The sequence below is a fragment of the Canis aureus genome, chromosome 26 (genome assembly GCF_053574225.1).
Source record: "Canis aureus isolate CA01 chromosome 26, VMU_Caureus_v.1.0, whole genome shotgun sequence".
In the NCBI taxonomy this organism is placed as follows: Eukaryota; Metazoa; Chordata; class Mammalia; order Carnivora; family Canidae; genus Canis; species Canis aureus.
This window is the reverse complement of record NC_135636.1, coordinates 25,911,496-25,934,196: the sequence shown is the minus strand read 5'-3', so window position 1 is coordinate 25,934,196 and position 22,701 is coordinate 25,911,496. Positions and strand designations below refer to the sequence as shown.

The 22,701-nt window shown below is 53.4% G+C and overlaps 1 protein-coding gene across 2 annotated transcripts; it reads left to right on the top strand.

The window, feature by feature from the left end:
• Positions 1-3,019: 3,019 nt before the first annotated feature.
• Positions 3,020-20,454, top strand: RBCK1 (RANBP2-type and C3HC4-type zinc finger containing 1). 2 transcript variants are annotated; one of them, XM_077872586.1, is made up of 13 exons: positions 3,020-3,077; positions 3,659-3,748; positions 4,816-4,960; positions 10,032-10,125; positions 10,223-10,421; positions 11,551-11,672; positions 11,807-11,980; positions 13,165-13,325; positions 14,389-14,500; positions 17,327-17,506; positions 18,246-18,344; positions 18,680-18,823; positions 19,766-20,454. In XM_077872586.1, exons 2-13 carry the CDS (start codon positions 3,727-3,729, stop codon positions 19,844-19,846), a joined length of 1,533 nt encoding a protein of 510 aa, XP_077728712.1. In that variant the 5' UTR covers positions 3,020-3,077; positions 3,659-3,726; the 3' UTR covers positions 19,847-20,454. The 2 variants fall into 2 exon arrangements, with proteins under 2 accessions (XP_077728712.1, XP_077728713.1); XM_077872587.1 differs by lacking the exons at positions 3,020-3,077; positions 3,659-3,748; positions 4,816-4,960; positions 13,165-13,325.
• The last annotated feature ends 2,247 nt before the right edge of the window (positions 20,455-22,701 follow it).

The window sequence follows — 22,701 nt, the reverse complement described above, 5'->3', positions numbered from 1 at the left end:
GAATTCCCAAATAAATAAAAATCTTAAAAAAAAAAAAAGAAATCTAACATCAACCACACATCCAACAGACTCTCTAGGGGTGCCTGGCTGGCTCAGTTGATAGAGCATGTGACTCTTGATATCAGAGTCATGAGTTTGAGCCCCACATTGGGCATAGAGATTACTTAGAGAGAGAGAGAGAGACTCTATAAATTTTCACACATAAACATATTGTAGTGAAAATGCAAAAAGACAAAAAAAATCTTAGAAGTACTCAGAGGAAAAAAAAACAGATTACTTTCTAAAGAATAGTAGTACATGGATGAAGCTCAAAAACATAATGCCACGTCAAAGAAGCCAGTTACTAACGACCACACATTGTAAGATTTAATTAATATAGGAATAGGAAAACCTACAGAGATCAAAAGTAGATTAATGCTGAGGGGTTGGAGGATACCAGGTGGCAGGGTGTCTGCTAATGGGTACAAGGTTTCTCTAGGGGTGATTAAAATGTTCTAAAATTAGATTGCGGCCATGGTTGTATATAGAAGTCTGTAAATGTACTAAAAACCATTAAATTGTACACTTTAAATAGGTGGCTCTTATAGTATATCAATTGTATGTCAATAAGGCTGTTGAAAGAAAGAACAGCTGTTAGACTGACAGGTGGTGATGTCTCAGTAGCAGCCATGGAAGCCAGAAGACAATGGAGGGCTATTGTCAAGGTGCTGAGATGCCAGCTGGAATACTCCCAGTGAAAATGTCTATCAATGGGACGCCTTTGGCTCAGGGCGTGATCCCAGGGTCCCAGGATCGAGTCCCACATCGGGCTTCATGCATGGAGCCTGCTTCTCCCACTGCCTGTGTCTCTGCCTGTGTCTCTCATGAATAAATAAATAAAATATTTTAAAAAAAGAAAATATCTATCAAGACTGAGGTCTAATTAAGATTTCAAACAGGGATGCCTGGGTGGCTCAGTGCTGGAGCATCTGCCTTAGGCTGAGGGTGTGATCTGGGGCTCCTGGGATCGAGTCTCACATCAGGCTCCCCACAGGGAGCCTGCTTCTCCTTCTGCCTGTGTCTCTACCTCTCTCTGTGTGTCTCTCATGAATAAATAAATAAAATCTTTTTTTTTTTAAAGACTTCAAACAAAGACTAAGAAAACTCCTATAGGGAATGTTAAAATAGTGGCTCTCAAACTTGACTTCTTAGAAGGGTAGAGAGTGTTGTAAGTTCCTGATGCCTGGGCCTGGCCCAAGATTCTGAATCAGCTGATCTAAGATGTGGCCTGGACAGCACTATTTTTAAAAGCTCTGCAGGCAATTTGAAAGCATAGCCCAGATTGAGAACCTCTGTGTTAAGGGATGCATTTTGGACAAATATAAGTGATCCTAGATGAAGTCAGAAATGCCTTCATCCATTTTAAGATGTAATCCTTGAGCACCTATTATACAGTTGGCAAAATAGACCAGAGTCCTGGCCTCTGGAAAAGGGAAACAGACAAAAAACCAAAATAAATAATTAAAATATGCCATTAGATAGTAATACATGCTTTAGAAGGAAAAAAAAAAAAAGGGATCCCTGGGTGGCTCAGCAGTTTAGTGCCTGCCTTCAACCCAGGGCGTGATCCTGGAGTCCCGGGATTGAATTCCACATCAGGCTTCTTGCATGGAGCCTGCTTCTCCCTCTGCCTGTATCTCTGCTACTCTCTCTCTCTCTCTCTCTCTGTGACCCTTATGAATAAATAAAATCTTTTTTTTAAAGATTTTATTTATTTATTTATGAGAGAGAGAGAGAGGCAGAGACACAGGCAGAGGGAGAAGCTGGCTCCATGCAGGGAGCCGACATGGGACTCGATCCTGGGTCTCCAGGATCAGGCCCTGGGCTGAAGGCAGCACTAAACCGCTGAGCCACCCAGGCTGCCCTGAATAAATAAAATCTTAAAAAAGAAGAAGAAGAAGAAGAAGAAGAAGAAGAAGAAGAAGCAGCAGCAGCAGCAGCAGCAGCCAGGAAGGAGGACATGAAATGTTGGCTGTATGTGGGTGTGTGAAATTTCAGATAGAGTGGACCGGGAAGACTTTTGGGTAAAGACCAAACAAAAGGGAGAGAGCAAGCCATAAAAATATTTGGGTTATGGCAATCGCAAAGACACTGAGGGGGAGTGTGTCCGTCTTGTTCCAGGACCTAGGACGCCAATGGGCTTGAGTGGGGGTGAGCCAAGTAACCAAGGGAGGCCTCACTAAAATTGAATGGGGAGGCCAGGAAGGGGAGCTCCGACAGGTACCACTGGAGCTCTGACAGGTACAGGAAGACTTGTCCATTACACACCCCAACAAAGAGTCCTCCAGGGGAAGGAATCAACTATGGGCCCCAACAGGGAAAGATGTGCATTGCATCTCCTACAAGAAATCCACTACCTCTGTGAATCTGCCAATGAGAAACTGTTATCACCCTGAACTCTTGCTTTTCTGCAATGGACTTTCGCTCAAAACACCCCTCCCAATTTCCTCCTTAGTAAAATTGTGTTCCTTTCCTTTGTTTGTTAGTCTTGCCCGTGGTGTTTCAGAGCTCGAATGTCCCAAATTCCAATTCTTGGCTATTTCTGAATGAACCCATTTTGCTGGAAAAATAACTGGCCGTTTTATTTTTTAGTTTTAACAGTAGTCCGAGGAGGGGAGGCAGTGTTCAGGGCGTGGGGAGGACCTAGGCTTTTACTTTGCCGTGAGAGTGTTGGGAAGTCTGGGAGTGTTTTAAGGATTGACATGATTTGATTTACATTCTAGGGACCCTCTGGTAGCAGGTGGAAAATGGGACTGTCCGGGCCAAAAGGAGAAGCAAGGAGCCGAGGGAGGACAGAACCTCCGTTAGTCTGCCGCAAACCGAGCCGAGGATGGGGCTGACCCTCAGGCGTGGGAGTGGGTCTGCGGAGGCGGAGCGGGGAAACTGCGCCCCACTCCAATTCCGCCCGGGCCCCGCCCCCTCCCGCCCGGGCCCCGCCCCCTCCCGTCCGGGCCCCGCCCCCTCTCCCGCGCCCCCGCCCCTCCCGTCCGGGCCCCGCCCCCACCCCTTCCCGCGGCGCTGCGGGCGCGGCTGGGCGGGTGAGTGAGGGTCGGGGAGACCGGGGCCAGCCCCACAGGGGCCACTCCGGCCAAGGTCATTGCGCACCCGGGCCGCCGGGATCCGGAGCCGGGCGGGGACCGCCGGGGACCGCGCAGGCGGTGGGGGGGCGGCGTCCGGATGTGCCGACGCTCTGCTGCCCTACTTCCGGGGCCTCCACTTTCACTTTCCGTTCCGCTGTAGCGGCTCTCCTCCCCACCTCGGTCCGGGGCCGCCCCGGAGCGAGTGTGGCTGCCGTCCCGGACGCCGGGGGGCGCTCCCTGCACCGAGAAGAGGGTCCTCCCCGGGGACCAGCAGCGCCCGGCGGTCGGCGTCACTCTCCTCCCCGCGCCAGGCCCGTCTCGCTTCCTCTGTCGCCCATCGAGGGCTTGGCTCGGTGCCGCCTGCCCTTCCCTCCCGCCCCCCCGCCGCGGGGTCCCAGCCCCTTCCTACAGCCGGTGCCCGGGGCTGGCGATGTTACCCGATTGCCGCTGGGGACACCAAGGCACAAAGAGGGCGCGGGCCGCGCCTGAGGCCGCCTCTGGCCGGGGCTGAGTTGCCGTGGCCGTCCGCCCTCTGCCAGGTGACCCAGGGATAGCGTTTCTCCGGAGCTGCTGCCCCCGCCTGGGGGGATGGGCGCAACCCCGCCGGATGGACGAGAAGACCAAGAAAGGTGGGCACCCCCTGGAGGCGCCGGGAGACTTCCGTTAGGAGGTGGGCCCAGGCAGGACCCGGCCTCCCCTAACCCGAGGTCCTGGGCGAGGGAGCTTGACCGGTCCTCCCTCTACCCACCTGCCCTGCAGTTTCCTTCCTTAGGGCCTGGTTGCTTCCAGAGGCTTGTCATTCAACTATGGGATACCTCTGAGGCCACCGCAAGCCAGCTCTGCTGCCAAGGGCGTGGGGAGCTCCCAGGCTGGATCTTGACCTGAATACCAGGGGTCCATGCCTCCCCTCTTCCTCTTTCCCCCAGCATTATACAGCATGCCAAGTCCTGTCATCACTCTGCTTAAAGACCCTCCTGTGCTCCTCTGTGTTCTTAAAGGCCAGAGTCCTTACTTAGCCCACAAGGCCCTTCGGGCATCATTGACCTCATAGTCTTACCCCATTCACCCCCTTGTTCATTCCAGTGACGCTCCACTGGCTTCTTTCTGTTCTCACCCAACCATTTCTTGCTCAAGGCCAACCCCTTACATTTCTCTCCACCTGGAATACTCTTCCCTAACTGGGTCTGGCCTTATGTAACTTCTGGTCTCAGCTTCAGCACCACCTCCTCCTGGAGGTCTTCCCTGATCTCCTTACCCTGTTATTTCCTTGCCAGCATGGATCACGATCTCAATTTTTTTTCTATTGTTTGTCTCCTTACTGGGCTGGGAGGTCCATGAGGAGAGGGACAATGTTTATCTTATTCACTGCTGAATCCCAGTTTCTGGAACAGTGTTTGGTGCACGGTAGGAGCTCAGTAAATGCTTGTCAGATAAATGAATGGAAGTAAGGGGGCCTGGGAGTATGAAGGAAAAATAGAACCAAATGAACAGGGAGGGGGAATAGGGAGCATCAGAGACCCTTCAGAGAAAGGGACTTTTAAGCTGAGTACTGAAGGATATGTAGGAGTTCACCAGGAAGACAGAGGAAACAGCATGTACAAGGGATCACCACCTCCCTTACCCCTAGCTCCTGAAAAAAAAAAAAAAACAAAAACAAAACCCTGTGCTAACCTGCTTCCACCTTGCTGGATTTCAGCCGAGGAGATGGCCCTGAGGCTCACCCGAGCAGTGGCAGGCGGGGATGAACAGGTGGCAGTGCAGTGTGCCATCTGGCTGGCAGAGCAACGGGTGCCCCTGAATGTGCAACTAAAGCCTGAGGTCTCCCCAACACAGGACATCAGGTGAGGATTGTGTGGTTGGCTAAAGACTTAGTGTTTCCTGAACCCCAGTGGACCACAATATAATCTTGCCTATAGAACAGTTACGCTTAATGGCAGGTTCTGGTGTCAGGAGACCTAGTTTCGAACCTGAGCTCTGTCACTAATCAACTGTGAGATATATGACAAGTCACTTCACTTCTCAGTTTCAGGTTTTTGTTTTTTTTTTAATTTAAAAAATGGGGCAGGGATCCCTGGGTGGCGCAGCGGTTTGGCGCCTGCCTTTGGCCCAGGGCGCGATCCTGGAGACCCGGGATTGAATCCCACATCGGGCTCCCAGTGCATGGAGCCTGCTTCTCCCTCTGCCTGTGTCTCTGCCTCTCTCTCTCTCTCTCTCTCTCTGTGTGACTATCATAAATAAATAAAAATTAAAAAAAAATGGGGCAATAATAGTAAGCTATCTCATAGGGTTGTTAGAAGGCATATGAGAAAGTCCTCACATGACAGGAAAAAAAACATAACTGTGGCATAAACAAGTTTGGTGGCCAGTAGTCTACATGTGGAGGCTGTGCTTGCTGCAGTCCTCAGAGACTCCTGCTTCTGTCTTGTTATTCTGCTGTTCATGGACTCCATTCTGAGGTTTGCTTCTTGGTCAAAAATGGCTGTTCCAGCTCCAGCCATCACATCAGCATTCTTGTCAGCTGGAAGGAGAAAGATGTGTCTCTCCCAATCAAATGGGGGTGAGGGGCAAATGTGGGGACACCCTAGCTGGTGGCCCCAGGCGGTGAAAGAATTCACCCAAAAGTTTATTGAATACATGGCAAGGGAGCAAGACTGTCTGCGGTGAGGTGGGGGGCTGTAGTTAAAGGGCACAGTGGAATGGATAGAATTTCCCTTTCTTTGGTAACTGTGCTTGGTGTAAGTAACCCATTGGCCAGCTGGGGCTTTGGGTATTCTGAGGTGGGTCACTTAATGTTTGCATTCAGCTTTGATGGTCACTGTGGGTCCTTTTGCCTTGATTTCAGCTCCTCTGCTCAAGCTTGCTGCCCAGGAGCAGCCTCTACAAAAAGGAAGGGGACACCCCCTCCCACACTTAGGAGCACACAGCCCAGAAAGTTGCACACCTCTTCCACGGAATTCCTGTGGACCAGAGCTCAGTTTGAAGGGAGGCTGTGGAATGTGACCAGACATCCAAGTAGAATTCAGGGGCTCTGTTAGCCAGAAAAGCAAGGGAGAATGGATACTGGTTAGTCTTTCCCAGGAGACTTAAACTTGACGTTGTGATGCTTAGCACAGTGCCTCGCACATGTTAATCACTCAATAAATGGTGGTGTTGATCTGGTTTTTTTTTCCTGCTGCATAGTAAAACTGTACTTTCAGTTTGATTTTTCTTTTCTTTCTTTCTTTTCTTTTCTTTTTTTTTTTTTTTAAAGATTTTATTTATTAGAGACACAGAGAGAGGCAGAGACACAGGCAGAGGGAGAAGCAGGCTCCATGCAGGGAGCCTGACGTGGGACTCAATCCCGGGTCTCCAGGATCACGCCCTGGCCTGAAGGCGGCGCTAAACCGCTGAGCCACCGGGGCTGCCCTGATTTTTCAATGATCCTGGTGGATCCCATTTGATTTTTTAAATGGTTTTATTGAGATATAGTTGACATACCATACAACTCAACAATTTAAAGTGTATGGCTCAAGGCTTTTAGTATATTCAGGGCTATGCAACCATCATCACCATCAATTATGGAACGTTTTTATCGCTTTGTACAAAACCCTGGTCTGCGCTTACTAGTAGTCACTACTCATCTCCTTGCCTTTGCTTAACACCAGCCTTGGGCAGCCACTAATCGTTATCTCCAGGGATGTGCCTGGTCTGGACATTCCATTTAAATGGACTCGTACAATATGCGGTTTTTTGTATCTGACTTCTTTCACTTAGCATCATGTTTTCTCGATTCATCCGTTAAGTAGTGTGTATCAGAACTGTATTCCTTTTATTTTTATTTATTATTATTATTTTTAAGTAGGCTTCCCTAAGCGTGGAGCGCAGTGTGGGGCTTGAACTCATGACCCTGAGATCAAGACCTGAGCTGAGGAGCACCTGGGTGACTCAGTGGTTGAGCATCTGCCTCTGGCTCAGGTTGTAATCTCAAGGTCCTGGGATCGAGTCCCGCAGCAGGCTTCCCAAAGCGGGAAGCCTGCTTCTCCCTCTGCCTATGTCTCTGCCCCTCTCTCTGTTTCTCATGAGTAAATAAATAAAATGTTAAAAAAAAAAAAAAGACTTGAGCTGAGATCAAAAGTTGGATGCTTAACGAACTGAGCCACCCAGGCACCCCAGAACTCTATTCCTTTTTGTTGCTGAATAATAATCCATTGTATGAAAATACCATTTTCCCTGTTAGTCATTTGATGAACATGGAGTTTTTTTCCACTTTTTGGCTAATGTGAATATTGCTGCTATGAATATTTGTGTCCAGCTTTTCTTTTTTTTTTTTTTTAAAGATTTTATTTATTTATTCATGAGAGACACAGAGAGAGAGAGACAGAAACACAGGCAGAGGGAGAAGCAGGCTCCATGCAGGGAGCCTGATATGGGACTCGATCCCAGGATTTGGGATCATGCCCTGAGCCAAAGGCAGACCCTCAACCGCTGAGCCACCCAGGCGTCCCTAATGTGTCCAGCTTTTCATATGGACATATCTTTGCTCCCAGTTTTACTGAGGGATCATTGACATATAACATTGTATTAGTTTGAGGTGATGTGATAGTGTGATTTATAATAAGGAATATATATTTGGTCTTTGTCCTTCCCTGCCACAGAGCTCCTTGGAACTTCATAAGTGACGAGAGTGGTAAAGGTGTCTTTTGCTAGGCGAATGAGGTGACTTCTGGAATGTCCCTAGATGACCTAAGGATAGCGGCTGGGCACCACCAGAGGAACCAACCCTGTGATTAGAGGGTTGGAGCTTTCCAGTGCCATCTACCTGACCTCCTGGGAGGGGACAGGTTGAGTGAGTCCCCAGTGTTGGTGGTTTAATCAGCCATGCCTACATCATGAAATCTTCACAACAACTGAAAAGGACAGGGTTCAAGAGAGCTTCTGGGTTGGTGACCACATGGAGATTTGGGGAGAATGGTAGAGTCCAAGAGGGCATGGAAGCTCCTCACCCCTTCCCCATACCTTGCTCTATGCATTGCTTTCATCTGGCTTTTCCTGAATTATATCCTTTTATAATAAACCAGTGATCTAGTTAGTAAAATGTTTGTGAACTGCTCTAGCAAATTAATTGAACCCAAGGAATGGGCTCTTGGATTCCCCCAGTTCTTTTTTTATTTTTATTTTTATTTTTTAAGATTTTATTCATATGAGAGAGAGAGAGAGAGGCAGAGACACAGGCAGAGGGAGAAGCAGGGCCCCCACAAAAAGCCTGATATGGGACTCAATCCTGGACCCTAGGATCATGCCCTGAGCCAAAGGCAGACACTCAACCACTGAGCCACCCAGGCGTCCCCGGAACCCCTAGTTCTATAGCCAGTGAGTCAGCACAGGTGACAGCCCGGGCTTGTGATGGGCACTGGGGGGGTGAGCAGGTCTGGGTCTGAGCCCTCGACCTGCAGACGCTGCTGCTATCTCTGGTTGCAATATAGGATGCCCTGCTGGTGCCCGAGAATTGTTGGGGGTTATGTGAGGAGCCCCCCTCTTCCTGTCCACAGGTTGAAAATGGAGTCTCAGAATCCTTTTAAATGTACAACATAATGATTTAGTAGATGTGTGTATTGTGCAGCGATGGCCACAATAAGTTAATATCCATTGCCTCACGTATTTACATATTATTATTATTTTTAAGTAATCTCTACACTCAACATGGGACTCAAACTCACCACCCTGAGATCAAGGGTCTCATGCTCTACTGACTTAGCCAGCCAGGCACCCCTATTTTTTCTTGCAATCAGAGCTTTTAAAATTCATTCTCAGCAACATTCAAATATATAACATAGTATTGTTAACTGTAGTCACCATGCTGTACATTACCTCTCCATGGTTTGTTTATGAACCTCAGTACTGTTATCACACCTAATAATTATTAATAATTCCTTAAAATCCTCTAATACTGTTTGTTAAAATTTCCCTGATTATCTAATTAACAGTTTTTATAGTGAGTTTGTTCCTGTCGAAGCCAAAGGCGATCTACACATAGCATTTCTTAATACTGTTTTTTTTTTTTAATCCTTTCTCTTTCTCTGCTATTAATTTAAGGAAACTGGTCTCCGACCTCCAGGATTTTCCCACATTCTGGATTTATTAATTGCTGTCTTGGGATGTCATTTAGGACTTCCAGGTTTTCTTGTAGTTGAATATGAAGGTTAGATTAGTCAGAAGCATCTTTTTACGTTCCCAGGAGCTCATCCTCATTTACTGATTACTGCTTTCCATTCTTGTTCTCTACTCCGATTTTTCTGTTTCTGTTGGGATCAGTTCTGGGTTTTTTTTGTTCTTTTTTTTTTTTTTTTTTTTAATCTTAGCCCTTTCTTTTCATGCTTTTGATCTTCCAGAAATGCTGAAGGGTCCTTGAGGAGGACCCTTTCTCTGATCATTTCTCTGAAATGATACACTGGGTTGAAATCCTGCCTCTCATGGACATTCAGCGCTTGCTGGGTAGAGTCTGTTTAGTCTGTGTGACCTGGCTGTGCCTCGTGGTTTCATCTGTATAATAGTGGTGACAACACGATCTGCCTCATGCATTTGTGGAGAGGATTAAATGAACTAAAACATAAGAAGTGCTTTGAAGTATCTTGGCATATAATAAATAGTAAGTGTTGGTGGCGAGGCTAAGGAGCAGAGGACAGGATGATAGAGGAGGCCGGAGAATGGGCAGGGATTTGATTCTCAGAGCAGTGTGGGGCCACTGCAGGGGCTTAAGCATCGGGTTCTGATCAAGAAGGAAGCACGAGCCTGTGGGAATCCAGGAAAGGCCCCTAACCCAGACTGGGGGGCTGTGGGCATGTGTCCATGTGTCCGTAGACATGCATGTGCAACCACCAGTGTGCAGACCTATACGAGCTGGTCCTGAGGTTGGACCTGTGACCTTCTCCACAGGCTATGGGTAAGCGTGGAGGATGCTCAGATGCACACAGTCACCATCTGGCTCACAGTGCGCCCTGACATGACAGTGGCTTCCCTCAAGGATATGGTGAGTTGGCCGGGGGAAGGGGGTGGTCGCTTCCCATTTTGCTTCTGCCTCTCTTTCCTCTGCTGTTCCCTTTGCACTCTGCCTCTCTCTGTGTCAGGTGTTCCTAGACTACGGCTTTCCGCCTGTGCTGCAGCAGTGGGTGATCGGGCAGCGGCTGGCCCGGGACCAGGAGACCCTGCACTCCCATGGGGTGCGGCGGAATGGGGACACTGCCTACCTCTACTTGCTGTCAGCCTGCAACACCTCGCTCAACCCTCAGGAGCTGCAGCGGGAGAGGCAGTTGCGGATGCTGGAAGGTGAGGCTCTGCCTCTGAGCGACTTGGGACTCACCTGAGGTCACAGGGCAAGAGGGAGCAGAGCCCTTGGGCTTTCCATCAGGAGCTCTCGCCAGGGAGGACGACATTCTTCCTAGTGGGCAAAAGAGGACAGCCCCCCACCCCCTAGAGAGCCATTTCCAAGACACTGAGAGCAGGTGGTCTAGGGGAGGAGGGGGGCTGAGTTCAGTCCTGGCTCCAGCATTTATCGGCTGTATGACCTCATGCAAGTCCCTTCGTCTCTGGTCCTCTGTTTCTAAATCTGTAAATTGGCTGTGATGATAATAATAGTGTCTACATTTTTGGCTTATTATCTGGAAATATTTCAGACTTACAGAAAAGTTGCAAAATTGTACAAAAAATTGTATAACAAATTCCAAGTACCTTTTACATGGATTCCCTAACATTTCATCACAATTGTTTTGCTTTGTCATTCTCTATATAAAATTATTCATTTTTGTCTAAATACCTTTTCCTGAACCGTTGTGAAGGTGCAGACATGACATCCCTTCTCACCTAAATATTTCAGTGTCCATTTTCTTTAAAAAGGTGTCATTTTCTTAACATTTCCACATGCAACTACCAAACTTAGGAAATCAACAATGATTATTTAATCCACAGATTTTACCCAAATTTTACCAGTTGTCACATGAATATCCTTTACAGCAAGAGAGACCTGGCAGTGACATCATGTCTCTCAGGGTCCTTTGGTATTTGGTATCCACAGTCTTCCTTTGACGTTCCTGATATTCGAAGAGTCCAGCCAGTTTTGTTTTTGTTTTTCTGCCCCATGTGCCCTCATGAATGGATGCACATTCAGTATTTGGCACGAGCATCTCAGAAGTGATTGTGCCTCTAGGTGCAGGACTTCGGGAGCATAGGAAGCCGGTTTTTAGGTCGGGAAGCAGGAGCATTCACGGGTGGAGGAGGAACTCTGACCCTGTGGGAGCCGGATACTGGGCCAGGCCTCTGCTCACCTGGCGACCCGAGCCGGAGACTCCCCGAGGGAGGAGGAACCGGTGCGGGGCGCAGGGCGCAGGGCGCCTGGCTGGCGCGGCGCGTGCACGAAGTGCGCTGCATGGCTCTGCCACCCCGAAACCCTCCTCCCTAGATCTGGGCTTCAAGGACCTCACGCTGCAGCCCCGGGGCCCCCTGGAGCCAGCTCTCTCGAGGCCGGGAGTCCCCCAGGAGCCCGGGCGGGGCCAGCCCGACGCCGCGCCCGAACCCCCGCCGGTAAGCCGCTCCCCCGTCCGCAGCCCCGCCCCCGACACCGCCCCGCGCTCCCGGGCCCCGCCCCCTGACTCCCCGCGCGGGGTCCCCGGCCGCCCCGCGCCGTTTCCAGCCCTGCCCCCCGACTCTGCCCCCAGGTGGGCTGGCAGTGCCCCGGCTGCACCTTCATTAACAAGCCCACGAGGCCCGGCTGCGAGATGTGTTGCCGGGCGCGGCCGGAGGCCTACCAGGTGCCCGCCTCCTACCAGCCGGACGAGGAGGAGAGAGCGCGCCTGGCGGGCGAGGAGGAGGCGCTGCGCCAGTACCAGCAGGTGGGCGCGGAAGTGCCGGGGCGACACCCTCGGGGCGGGGGGGGGGGGCGTAGGACGGAAAGGGAGGCGCCTGTGCATTGCCGCTCCTCCCCCGTTGCTGCTTTGCCCGCTCCTGACCCCACTGCTGGTGGTGACCCTGCACTAGACTGTGACTCGCCCTCCCCTGGAGGCCTCAGGTGCTGAGACTCTGCTCCCTGGCTGTGGTCACATGCCCCGCCCCAACTTGGGCTGTGGCTCCCCACTCCGCTTTGACTTACACACCCACTGTTCATACAACCGCCCCAGGCTATGACTCCACTACCCTAGCTCCGACCATGCTTTTGGCCACCTCCTCATACCTCCTCCTTATCTGCCTATGACCTAGCTCTTGCTCCACTTAGACATCGCCTCACCCTGGACCCTACAATTCCCGACCTCCCTCCCCGTTGTGATTCACCCCGGACTTCCTAAGAGGCTGGACCCAGCCCCTCACCCCTCCCTGCGAAATTGACCCCGCCCTCTGTCCTGCCCCTCCCATAGCTCTGCCCCCGATTCTGACACAAGCCCTGAGTACACAGATACCAGATCCTGAGTGTTCCCCATTCTGATCGGATGCCCCCACCCCCACCCGCATTCCCCTTGGATCCAGTGCTACCCTTGCCCCATCCCAGCCATGACCTCATTCGTGGTCTTACCTCCAGCCTTGGCCCAGACCCCGTCCTCTTTCCCGTCCCCTTTGCTCCCTAGCTTTATCACCATCTCCATACCCCTGACCCACTCTGTGACCTTGACCGGCTCCGACCCCAGCCCCTGCCCAACCCCGCCCTGCTTCTTGACAGAGACGTGAGCCCTGTTACCCTAGACCACCCCCTCAGACTTCACCGCCTTCCTTTCCCTGTCGCCATCACTCCCTCGCGTGGCTTGCCCCCGGTTGCAGCCCCAGCCTGCCCCAGCCTGGCCCGCCTCCTGCCCAGGGCTACCCCGCCTCCCCCCCCCCCCCCGGCCCCACTCTGGCCCCCACGCTTCCCGCCATCTCGTCTCCTGCCCACCGCCAGGCCACCCCCACCCCCACCCAGGGATCCTGACTCTCCCCCACCTCTGCCCCGCCTCCGGAGTCTGCCCCGGTCCCCTGGTCCTGCCCCCTTCCCGGTCGGCCCCTCCCCTGAGACCCTGACCTGCCCCGCGGCCCCGCCCCGTGTGCCCAGCGGAAGCAGCAGCAGCAGGAGGGGAACTACCTGCAGCACGTCCAGCTGGATCAGAGGAGCCTGGTGCTGAACACCGAGCCCACCGAGTGCCCCGTGTGCTACTTGGTGCTGGCGCCCGGCGATGCCGTGGTGCTGCGTGAGTGTCTGCACACCTTCTGCAGGTGCGGCCCCCAACCCCACCCCCAGCAATGCCCCGATTCTCGCAGCCGCCAATTACCGGAGGGCTGAGAGTGGGTGGGCCCGTGCTCTTACATCTCATTGGATGCCCGCAAAAACCTGCGAGGTAGGCGCTGTCGCCCCGTTTTTGCCCAGGAGTGTGAGGTGCAGAGAGGCCAGCGACTCTCTCAGGCGTTCAGGTTGCAGCGCCTGCGCCCCTTGCCGCTACCTGCGCAGGGGCGTCCAAGCCTATGGGGATCCCATCCCTGGCGGACTGAGCCAAGCCTGCTCTAGCTGGCTGGCGGGCTGACGGCCAGTCCTGGGCTGTGGAGACCGTGTCCTCCTTTCCCACGGCAGACATTGGTTGAGTGGCCCCTGGGTGCCAGGGGGCTGTGCTGGTCCTGGAGATCCAGGAGTGAGCAGAGCAGCTCAGTTCCTGCCTCCCGGACCTTACATTCCAGTGGAGAGGCTGATGTTAATCAAATAATTACTGGCGTCACTGTAAATTGTGTCAAATGCTAAGTTCCAGTGAATTGTGAGGGAAAACAACAAACCAGGAGCCCTGCCTCAGGAGGGGGTGGTCAGGGAAGCCCCTAGGGAGGTAGCACGGGAATGGACCAGAAGGTCTGGTGCAGGTGTCAGTGTGGCCAGAGCAGAAGGGTGGACAGAGGTGTTAGCGAGGATGGGCCACCGGGGTTCTCGGGAGCCGTAGTGAGGGCTGCAGGTTTGTTCTGGGCAGGTCCCGAGGGGAGACTGCTGGGGAGGAGCAGCCACTGTGTTGAGAGTGGACTCTAGGAGCGAAGTGGATGCAGGGACCCCAGTGAAGATGTGCCTGTGGTCCTCCAGGCGAGGGGTGACGGGGGCCTGGACCAGAGCAGTGGAGGTGGCAGTGGGGTGGATAGAAGTGGAGGCCTTGGTGATGGGTTTGTGGGAGGGACAGGAGGGAAGGAAGGGAGGTGTTGAAGAAAAGCCTACCTGGGGTCAGGCCCCACCACGTGAAAGGGGCAGTCTGGGTGGATGGGGTTCAGGTGGCGCTAACCTCCAGCCCCCACCCCTCTCCCCCTCCAGGGAGTGCCTGCAGGGCACCATCCGCAACAGCCAGGAGGCCGAGGTCTCCTGCCCCTTCATTGACAACACCTACTCGTGCTCGGGCAAGCTGCTGGAGAGGGAGATCCGGGCGGTAAGGCCTGGGGGAGGGAGGGGCACCCCCTGCACCAGCAGGTGGGCATGGGCTTGGGACTGGGTCTCAGCACACATTTATCTGGAGCCTTCTGCGGGGGATGCTGGGGGCCGAGCAGTGAAGAGGATGGGACTCGGGGGAAGTAGCTGATATAGAAACCAGTGTTGTGAAGGAAAGACAGCAGAGCCCTTAAGAGTGGGGGCAACTCTGGGGCCACTGGCCTCGGTGACCCCAAGTCAGATATTCAACCCGTGCCTTGCTTTTCTCACATCAGTTAGGGTTGAAGTTAGTTTTTTGAAAGGTTGTGAAGAATATCGTAGAGGGCATGTGTAAAGATTTTAGAGTAGCGTGTGATGCATGGTGGGTAAGCCCTTGTGCCAGTTTGCTTATGCTGCATAACAAGGTAGTCTGGACACAGTGTCTTCAAACAACCACTGTTTATTTAGCTCATGAATCTGCACGTTAGTCATTGGGGTTGAGCTTAGCCAGACGATTCTCGTAGCTCCTGATTCTTCTAGCTCTTGCTAGGCCTGGCTGCTCCCAGGTGGGTTTAGCTGGTGGGTCGGCTGGCCCGGACTATGACACCGGCCTTAGTTGCAGCTGCAGCAGCTGGGCCTCTTTCCACTTTGCTCGCCGGCCCCGGGGCAGGCTGGCCAGGCCTGCTCACCTGCGGTGGTCCCTAGGTTCCAGGAGCAGCCAGCGGGGGGCTCCAGTGCAAGAGAGCTTGCTCAGTCTCTGCTCTTCTGTCACTTGCTGCCCTGCCTGTGTTGCCCAAGCCAAGTCCCTGGGAGAGGGGACCACTCACAGGTGGAAGCAGGGAGATGTGAAGAAATCGGGGCCATCGCTCCAGCAGTCCTCCAGGGCTGTACGGGTCTGCATGCGTGTTCGCCGTTACTGTTATTAACATCGTTACCAAGTTCTCCCCTTCCCTGAATCTCCATTCCCGCACCTGGAAAATTGACCGTTGGGCTTGATTCATAGTTTTTAAACTGCTGGGGAAGGGCCTTCTCAGAATTGGGCATCTTGGGATTGCCAGGCCAAAACATGAGGCAGTGTCAAAGGTGGCTGAGGTCCAAATGGGAGGACCCCCACAGGCACACCCCCAAGACCTCTGTTCCCCCTGCCTCTCCCTTAGGATCCTGCTTCTGTGAACCTGCCTGACTGCACCTAGGATTTCCAGAGCCCTGGGGGTCTACTTCAGCTGAGAAGGGGGAGGCAGGAAGGGTAGAGCTTGGGAACTCCCTCCTACACCGGAGGAGCGGCTCTGGGCAGCTGCAGAGGCCTTCTTGCTGTGGCCTGGAAAGTCCCCAGACATAGTCACTCATTCCGTATGTCCTGGCTCCCATGGTCATCACCCACAGGTTTTCCCTTGAGGCCTACCCCTGCCAAGGGCACTGATGGGACCAGAGTTCCTGCTAAGGGGCTGCAGGGCCCATGCTTCCTCAGAGCCCCCAGGAATTGCCCCAAGACCCTGAGAAAGTCGGGTGTGGCAGAGGGAGAAAGGGGCAGGGATCAGTGGAGTAGTGCACTGGAGGTTATCTTTACAAAACACACGCCTAAACCACATAGAACTAGAAGAGAAATCAAAAAGACAAGTCACCCACACAACCCTGCCATCCCAGGGGATCCCTGACTGCATTTTCTCCTGTTCCCTTGGGTCTGCGGGCAGACATGATTTTACTCCTTTTTAAATCAAGTTTACTAAGGCAAACTTGGCACACAATAGGATGCACCCATTGTAAGCATGCAGTTGGGTGAATTTTGATAAAACTCATTCTTGTAACCACCACCGTTTAGATTTTAGGATTTTTGCCTTGATTTTAAGAATTATCATAAGTCTCCATAGATGGCATCTATGCTGCTTATACCTCTTCTCATAATAATTCCAGTTTCTCAGTTTGTAACAAAATGCTTCAAGGAACTTTTTGCGTGGTGTCTCTTCTTACATATTATTTGTTTAGGGTAGCCTTGTAGAAGTGGAGTGAGTCCCAAAGGGTCAGAGAAGTTTTGTTGAAACAACTGTCACGTTGCCTTCTCAGAGTGTGAAGTACCAGCTACTAGTTCTTCACCAGTATTACCAGTTATTACTTTTGTTCATATTTTCTTTTTTAAAAAAATTGTAGACTATACATAACAAAACTTATAATTTTTACCATTTTTCTTTTTTTTGTTTTTTACTATTTTTAAGTATACAGCTCTGTAGCATTAAGTATACTCACGTTGTTTTGCGAGCAGCACCACCACCCATCTCTAGAAGTTTTAATACACTTTTTTTTTTTTTTTAAGATTTTATTTATTTATGAGAGACCCAGAGAGAGGCAGAGACACAGGCAGAGGGAGAAGCAGGTTCCCTGTGGGGAACCCAATGCAGGACTCAATCCCAGGATTCCGGGATCACTCCCTGAGCTGAAGGCAGACGCTCAACTGCTGAGCCACCCAGGTGTCCCTTAATCTACTTTCTGAATGGAGGTTTTTTTTTTTTTTAGATTTTATTTATTCGTGAGAGACAGAGAGAGAGAGAGAGAAGCAGAGACACAGGCAGAGGGAGAAGCAGGCTCCATGCAGGGAGACCGATGTGGGACTCGATCCTGGGACCCAAGGATCACACCCTGAGCCAATGTCAGGCACTAAACCACCGAGCCACCCAGAGATCCCCTTGAATGGAGTTTTTAAACACTGAGGATGATGGTGTGAAGCAAAGAGCCGGGGCTAGGTTGGACTTCATGGGTTGGGGGCTTCCTGGAGGATATTTGGTGGCAAGGAGAGCCCTTGTCAGCTGTTCTGAACCCCAAGAAAACCAGATTGTGAGTTGTGGCCTGTTGGCAGCTGCTGCCTCCCGAGGATTACCAGCGATTTCTGGACCTGGGCGTCTCCATCGCGGAAAACCGCAGTGCCTTCAGCTACCACTGCAAGACCCCAGACTGCAAGGGATGGTGTTTCTTTGAGGATGATGTCAATGAGTTCACCTGCCCGGTGTGCTTCCACGTCAACTGCCTGCTCTGTAAGGTGGGGATGGGGACCCATGCTGCCCAGTTCCCCTAGTCCTGCCAACAGCTCACTGCCATCCGGTGCTTGTTCCCTTGGGATGGGAGCTGTGACACTAGCCTGTCATGCCGGACAGCTGCATGTCAGTGACAGTGTCTGGCCCAGGCCCCAATCTGAACCTAAGCCTTGGACCAAGCCCTGGCCCTCGATGGAACCTCAACCTAGACTGAGCCTCAGCCCAGTACTGAGCCCTGACCCTGGCCTCTCACAGAACCCCGATCCCAGTCACAAACTGACCCCAACGCTGGCCCCAGACTGAGTCTCAACCCCTGTCCCTGACCCCAAACCTAGACGGAGGCTTGCCGGGCCCTGACCTCAGGCCACTCCCTCCTCTCATCGTCTCAGCACTGAAGAGATTGGTCTCGAGGAGACAGGTCTGAGCCTCGTCACAGCCCAAGCAAGCTCAGTCTCTGAGAACTGGGGCTGTGATCAGGGCAGAGCCTAGCCAGGGATGGGGGGTGGCGGGGCGGGGATAGCCATGGGGAAGAGGTGGTGTAGGGATTTTTCTGCCCTTAGGACTTAGCATACATGGCTATTATTATCATATGGGACCACCCCGGCCTCAGTGTCCCCTTCCATAAAGTGGGTACTTGGTTTATAAAGCCATGCCCTGCCCATGACATCATCTAGAAGCAGTAAGTGTCCCTCATGCTTCTTAACTCCTTGAGGAACTCACCTTGAGCCCCTCGCCCCTCTGCAGGCCATCCACGAGCAGATGAACTGCAAGGAGTACCAGGATGACCTGGCCCTGCGGGCTCAGAACGATGTGGCCGCCCGACAGACAACCGAGATGCTCAGGGTGAGGCAGGGTGGGGACTGAGGGCCTGGGGATTGGAGATCTGGGAACTGTCCGCGGGTGGGGGCTTCTCGGAAAGGGCTGTGATTCACATAGCCCTGAAGGCTCTCACCCCCTTCTTGCCATCCAGAAACAGCACTTAGCTAGGACAAGTGGTTGGGTGGCGAGCAGCAGGGAGAGCGTCCACAAAGATGGGGATGGACACAGCCTGGCCTGGGTGGAGCAGCGTAGGGGAGTGACCCCCAGGACTCCCCCATAAACTCCGCAGGGACCAGGGAGAGGTTGCCTGGTAGAGCTGCCCCAGCTTGGCTGAAGGCTGGCTCCTGCTCTGTCCCCAGTCCATGCTGCAGCAGGGTGAGGCCATGCACTGCCCGCAGTGCCGGATCGTGGTGCAGAAGAAGGACGGCTGTGACTGGATCCGCTGCACCGTCTGCCACACCGAGATCTGCTGGGTGACCAAGGGGCCGCGCTGGGGACCCGGGGTGAGTCCTCTGGAGAGCAGAGGCCTGCGGGAGCTGGGGGGAACTGCCCGGGGGCCTTGCCCGAGAGTGGGGGACAGCCCCTGGGGCGAGGCCAACCACTGCCCGTATTCATCCAGCTTGTAAAGTAAGAACGCTTTTTTACATTTTTTATAAATGGTTGAAAAGTACCAAGAAAAGAATATTTTGTGACCTGTGAAAATTCTATGCAATCCAAGCGTCCTGTCCATAAGTAGCGTGTTCTGGGAGCACAACCCCGTACACTCGTCGTGTACCGTCTCCGGCCGCTTTTGCGCCGTGTGGGCCGAGACCAGATGAGCCCAGAACCCTGAAGCGACTGGCCCTTTACAGGAGAAGCTTGCCGACCCCCACCCTAGAGGCAGCCAGGGATTCGCGCTGGGGTCAGAGGCAGAGGGCCCCTGGGACTGGCGCCCCCTGGCCGCGTGCTCGGGCTGTTGGGAGCCGCGGAGCCTTCATGTGTAAGGTGGAGATGGTAGCCCGGCCTCTGGCAGCCTTCTCCCCAGAGTCACGTGAAAACGTGGGGCGGTGCTCAGCGGGGTCCTGTCAGTGGGCGCTGCACAGAGGTAGCTGTCTTTATTAGGAGCGTGTTCCTGGAGACGGGGGCTCATCGTTCATCCAGGTAGACACCAGGACAGACAGAGGCAGAGGGAGCTGCCCTCTCGGTGCCAGGATGGCACATCCTTTGCCAGCTCTGGGTCTAGGGGGAGCGTAGGCAGACCATGTACTTGAGGGTGCCGTGGGAGTCCAGAAGGTCTTACTGACTGCCTCCATCAGGTAGCTGAGGCCACGAAGGCCGTTCGTAGCAGGAGGAGCTGCCCGAGGCACGCCCGGAGTGGGGCGTGCAGCCCTTTGAGGGTGTGATGGAGCAGCACGGGGAGGGCACTGTCTTCACTGCCGTGACCTTCTCTTCTCTCCGTCCTCTAGGGTCCAGGAGACACCACTGGGGGCTGCCGTTGCCGGGTGAATGGGATTCCTTGTCACCCTAGCTGTCAGAACTGCCACTAGCTGAGGATGGCCCAGTCCCCAGGCTGACTCAGCCCCACATCCCCATGCTGCTGTGGGACAGGGCTGGTGCTTTGGCTTGGATTTCTGGCCTGGGGGGATGCCTTTGCGCTTGGCTGATACAGGCCTTGTAGAGACCAAGGCCCCTGAACTGTGTGGATGGCTTTGTTTGCAAGGGGTGTTGCAGGGGCCTTGCCTAAGCTTGCGGTGGGTGTTGTCCATGGCTCTGTCTGCCCCAGGGCCTTTGCCCCTCCTCTGGGGCTCTCAGCTTTTCTCTGTGGCTCTTTCCTCTGCCTGACCCAGACTTAAACACAGCCCTGCTGGATGGAGCCTCAGAGAGCCCTGTGTGAGTCCACACTCACCCCTTCCACCACCCTCGTCCGCTTAACGTTGAGCACCCATAACCCACGACTTCCCCATCAGCTTTCTGGGGCTGACTGTCCTCTGTCTTTGCTGTCGGAGGCCTGGGGCCTCTTAGAGAGCTGCTGCTAATCCTGTTGGGATCCAGGAGGAGGGAGACCTGGCAGTGTCTGAAGCACAGCCCATCAGGTCAGCTTCCATGTCTCCCTCTTTGCTGCCTGTGTAAGCTAATTAAAATGGCTTTCCAGGAAGGGATGAGTGTGATGTCATGAGAGGGAGTGCAAGCGTCGTGGGCTAGGACCATGCATGCAGGCAGGATGGCGAGCCTCCTCTGGGAACAGTGGAGCAAGGGTGTGCCTGACCCCTGGGATCCTTGCCTGGGCCTAGACACCTCTGTGCCCATCTGAGGGGCAGCAGTCACCTGGACAGGCAGTTTGCAGTATGTCAAGGGTCTAGGAAGCAGGGTCTGCAGATGGGCCTGGGCCACAGGGGGAGGGCGGGGCCAAGGCAGCAGCTACAGACCACTAGGCCAGCCTTGCTGCACACTTGTGGCCCCTCGGTGGCCATCGGGGGTGGGAGGACAGAGATCCTTCAGGAACACATGAAGCTACTGCAGCTGAATGGCATTGACTGTCCTCGTTTTAACATCTCAGGCAAGATGGCACAGTACTGGTGCGTATTAGTCATCACTCTGTGCTGGTCAGAGATGAATAAAATGTGGTTCTGGGTGTCCATTCTGGAAGTTTTGCTGCCTTCTCAGACCAGCACCCCCTTGTTGAGATCTGGTATTTGATGGTGAACACATCATCTGAGCTGCGATGTGGATGATCATCCCAACAGGTGGAGGGTGTCTCTGTTCTTCAAGGCCTGGCTGGTTTCCAGACTCTAGGAGTTGGGGCATGTGGCTTTGGCTGGGGGTGTGGGATGGGGCAGGGCTTGTTCTGGTCCCTGGATAGGCACTGCCATCCTCTCTCTGAATGACAAGACTCAAGAGCTGCCCCCTGGCATTGGGAGCAGAGATGTCTGAGAACATGAGTGCCCTGCCAGCCTCCCTGCCCTGGGAGAACGGGTCAGACAGCCCCTGCCAGAACAAGCTAAGGAGAGCGAGGCTGCAGGAGAGTGAGATGGGGCTGGGTGGCTATGCTCACTTGGCCAGTCTAGCCACAAGGACAGGCAGAGAGTTTGTGTGGCGGCCAGGCAGAGGGTCCAGAGTACAAATGGAGGGGTGCGGGGCAGTCCCACCATCTGGCCTCCAGCACCATGCTCACATGCCAGCTGGTGAAGGATCCACAATGGGTGGGCCTCAAGTGCTCCCTACTGTGGGTTGAGTGGAGGTGCTTCCGCTTCCCAAGGGGTCAGCCCATTTCCGGGGGCCCAGACCACTGAGAGCCCAGTTCCAATTCACCGGGGCAGACTTGAAACCAAACCCCACTGGCTTTGAAGCCACCTACCTGAGGAAAAAGCGAGACGTCCCCATGTGTGACAGCCTTTTTCTCCTGGGGCAGGGGGTGCCAGTGGGCGCCCACTGCTCAAATCAGAGCAGCTGCTGCCAGTGTGGGCAGGAAGCGGAGGATGGGCTGGCGTCCCAGCCCCTGCCGAAGCTGGCCTTCGTCCTCTAGTGTCTGGGACTGGCACGAAAGCCGCTCACTTAAAAAGCAGGAAGTTGGAGACAAGCCCGCAGCCTTGCTGGCTCACAAAGGCTCTGGGCAAATTCCAACCATCTGTAAATCTGGGGAAGACGACCAGCAAGTAGAGGGCATTCGCCAGAACAGGAAAAAAGGCAGCAGGGACACAGCAGAAGACACAGCAGAAGATAGGAGGGGGTGAGGGGTTGAGGGGATGCAGGGCAGGAGAAGGAAGATAGAGCTGAGTCTTGGGCCCCAACACCTCTTGGTTGTCTTTGGCAAAAAGCCTCTGGCCTGTTCTTCCCTGCAATCCCCACTCAATCCCTGCACGAGCAGGGGGAGCCTGGCGCGGGACTGGCTAGAGGCACTTATTCATCAATAAACTGTTCACCGAAATGGAAATAAAGCACTTGCACGACCTCACGGTTTGTAGGGCACTCCCACCAACATCTCATTAAGCTGCCCACGTGGGAGGGGACGAGCCTGATCTCACTGTTCCTCACACCCAGTCTGCAGTCTCAGAGCTGACACCCCGGGAAGTGACACATCCATACTCCCCAAACCACCCCCAGAGTCCCATCTCCTTTCTCCAGGGCTCCAGGCTGTCCCTGGCCTGAACTTGGGCACCCTTCTGCTGGCATGACCCATTCTGTTTTCTACAAAACACACACACTTTTTTCAGCTGCTTTCACATGATTTCCCCTCCACCTGGCATATCATGTGGCGTTTCCTGTCCCCACGGCTCCAACTCTACAACGCCAACCTGCCCAATCATTCAGTTCCATTCCAACACTAACTACCTGGAAGTAGCATCAAATCCCACAGGTGACAGGGCTCAATTCCATGAGACTGCCCCACTTCAGGTGCTAGCTG

Coding starts and splice junctions, on each gene's coding strand:
- RBCK1 (XM_077872586.1), top strand. CDS start 3,727: ATGGACGAGAAGACCAAGAAAG. Junction 13,326..14,388: donor TGTCTGCACACCTTCTGCAG/GTGCGGCCCCCA, acceptor CTCCCCCTCCAG/GGAGTGCCTGCAGGGCACCA. Junction 18,345..18,679: donor AGACAACCGAGATGCTCAGG/GTGAGGCAGGGT, acceptor CTCTGTCCCCAG/TCCATGCTGCAGCAGGGTGA.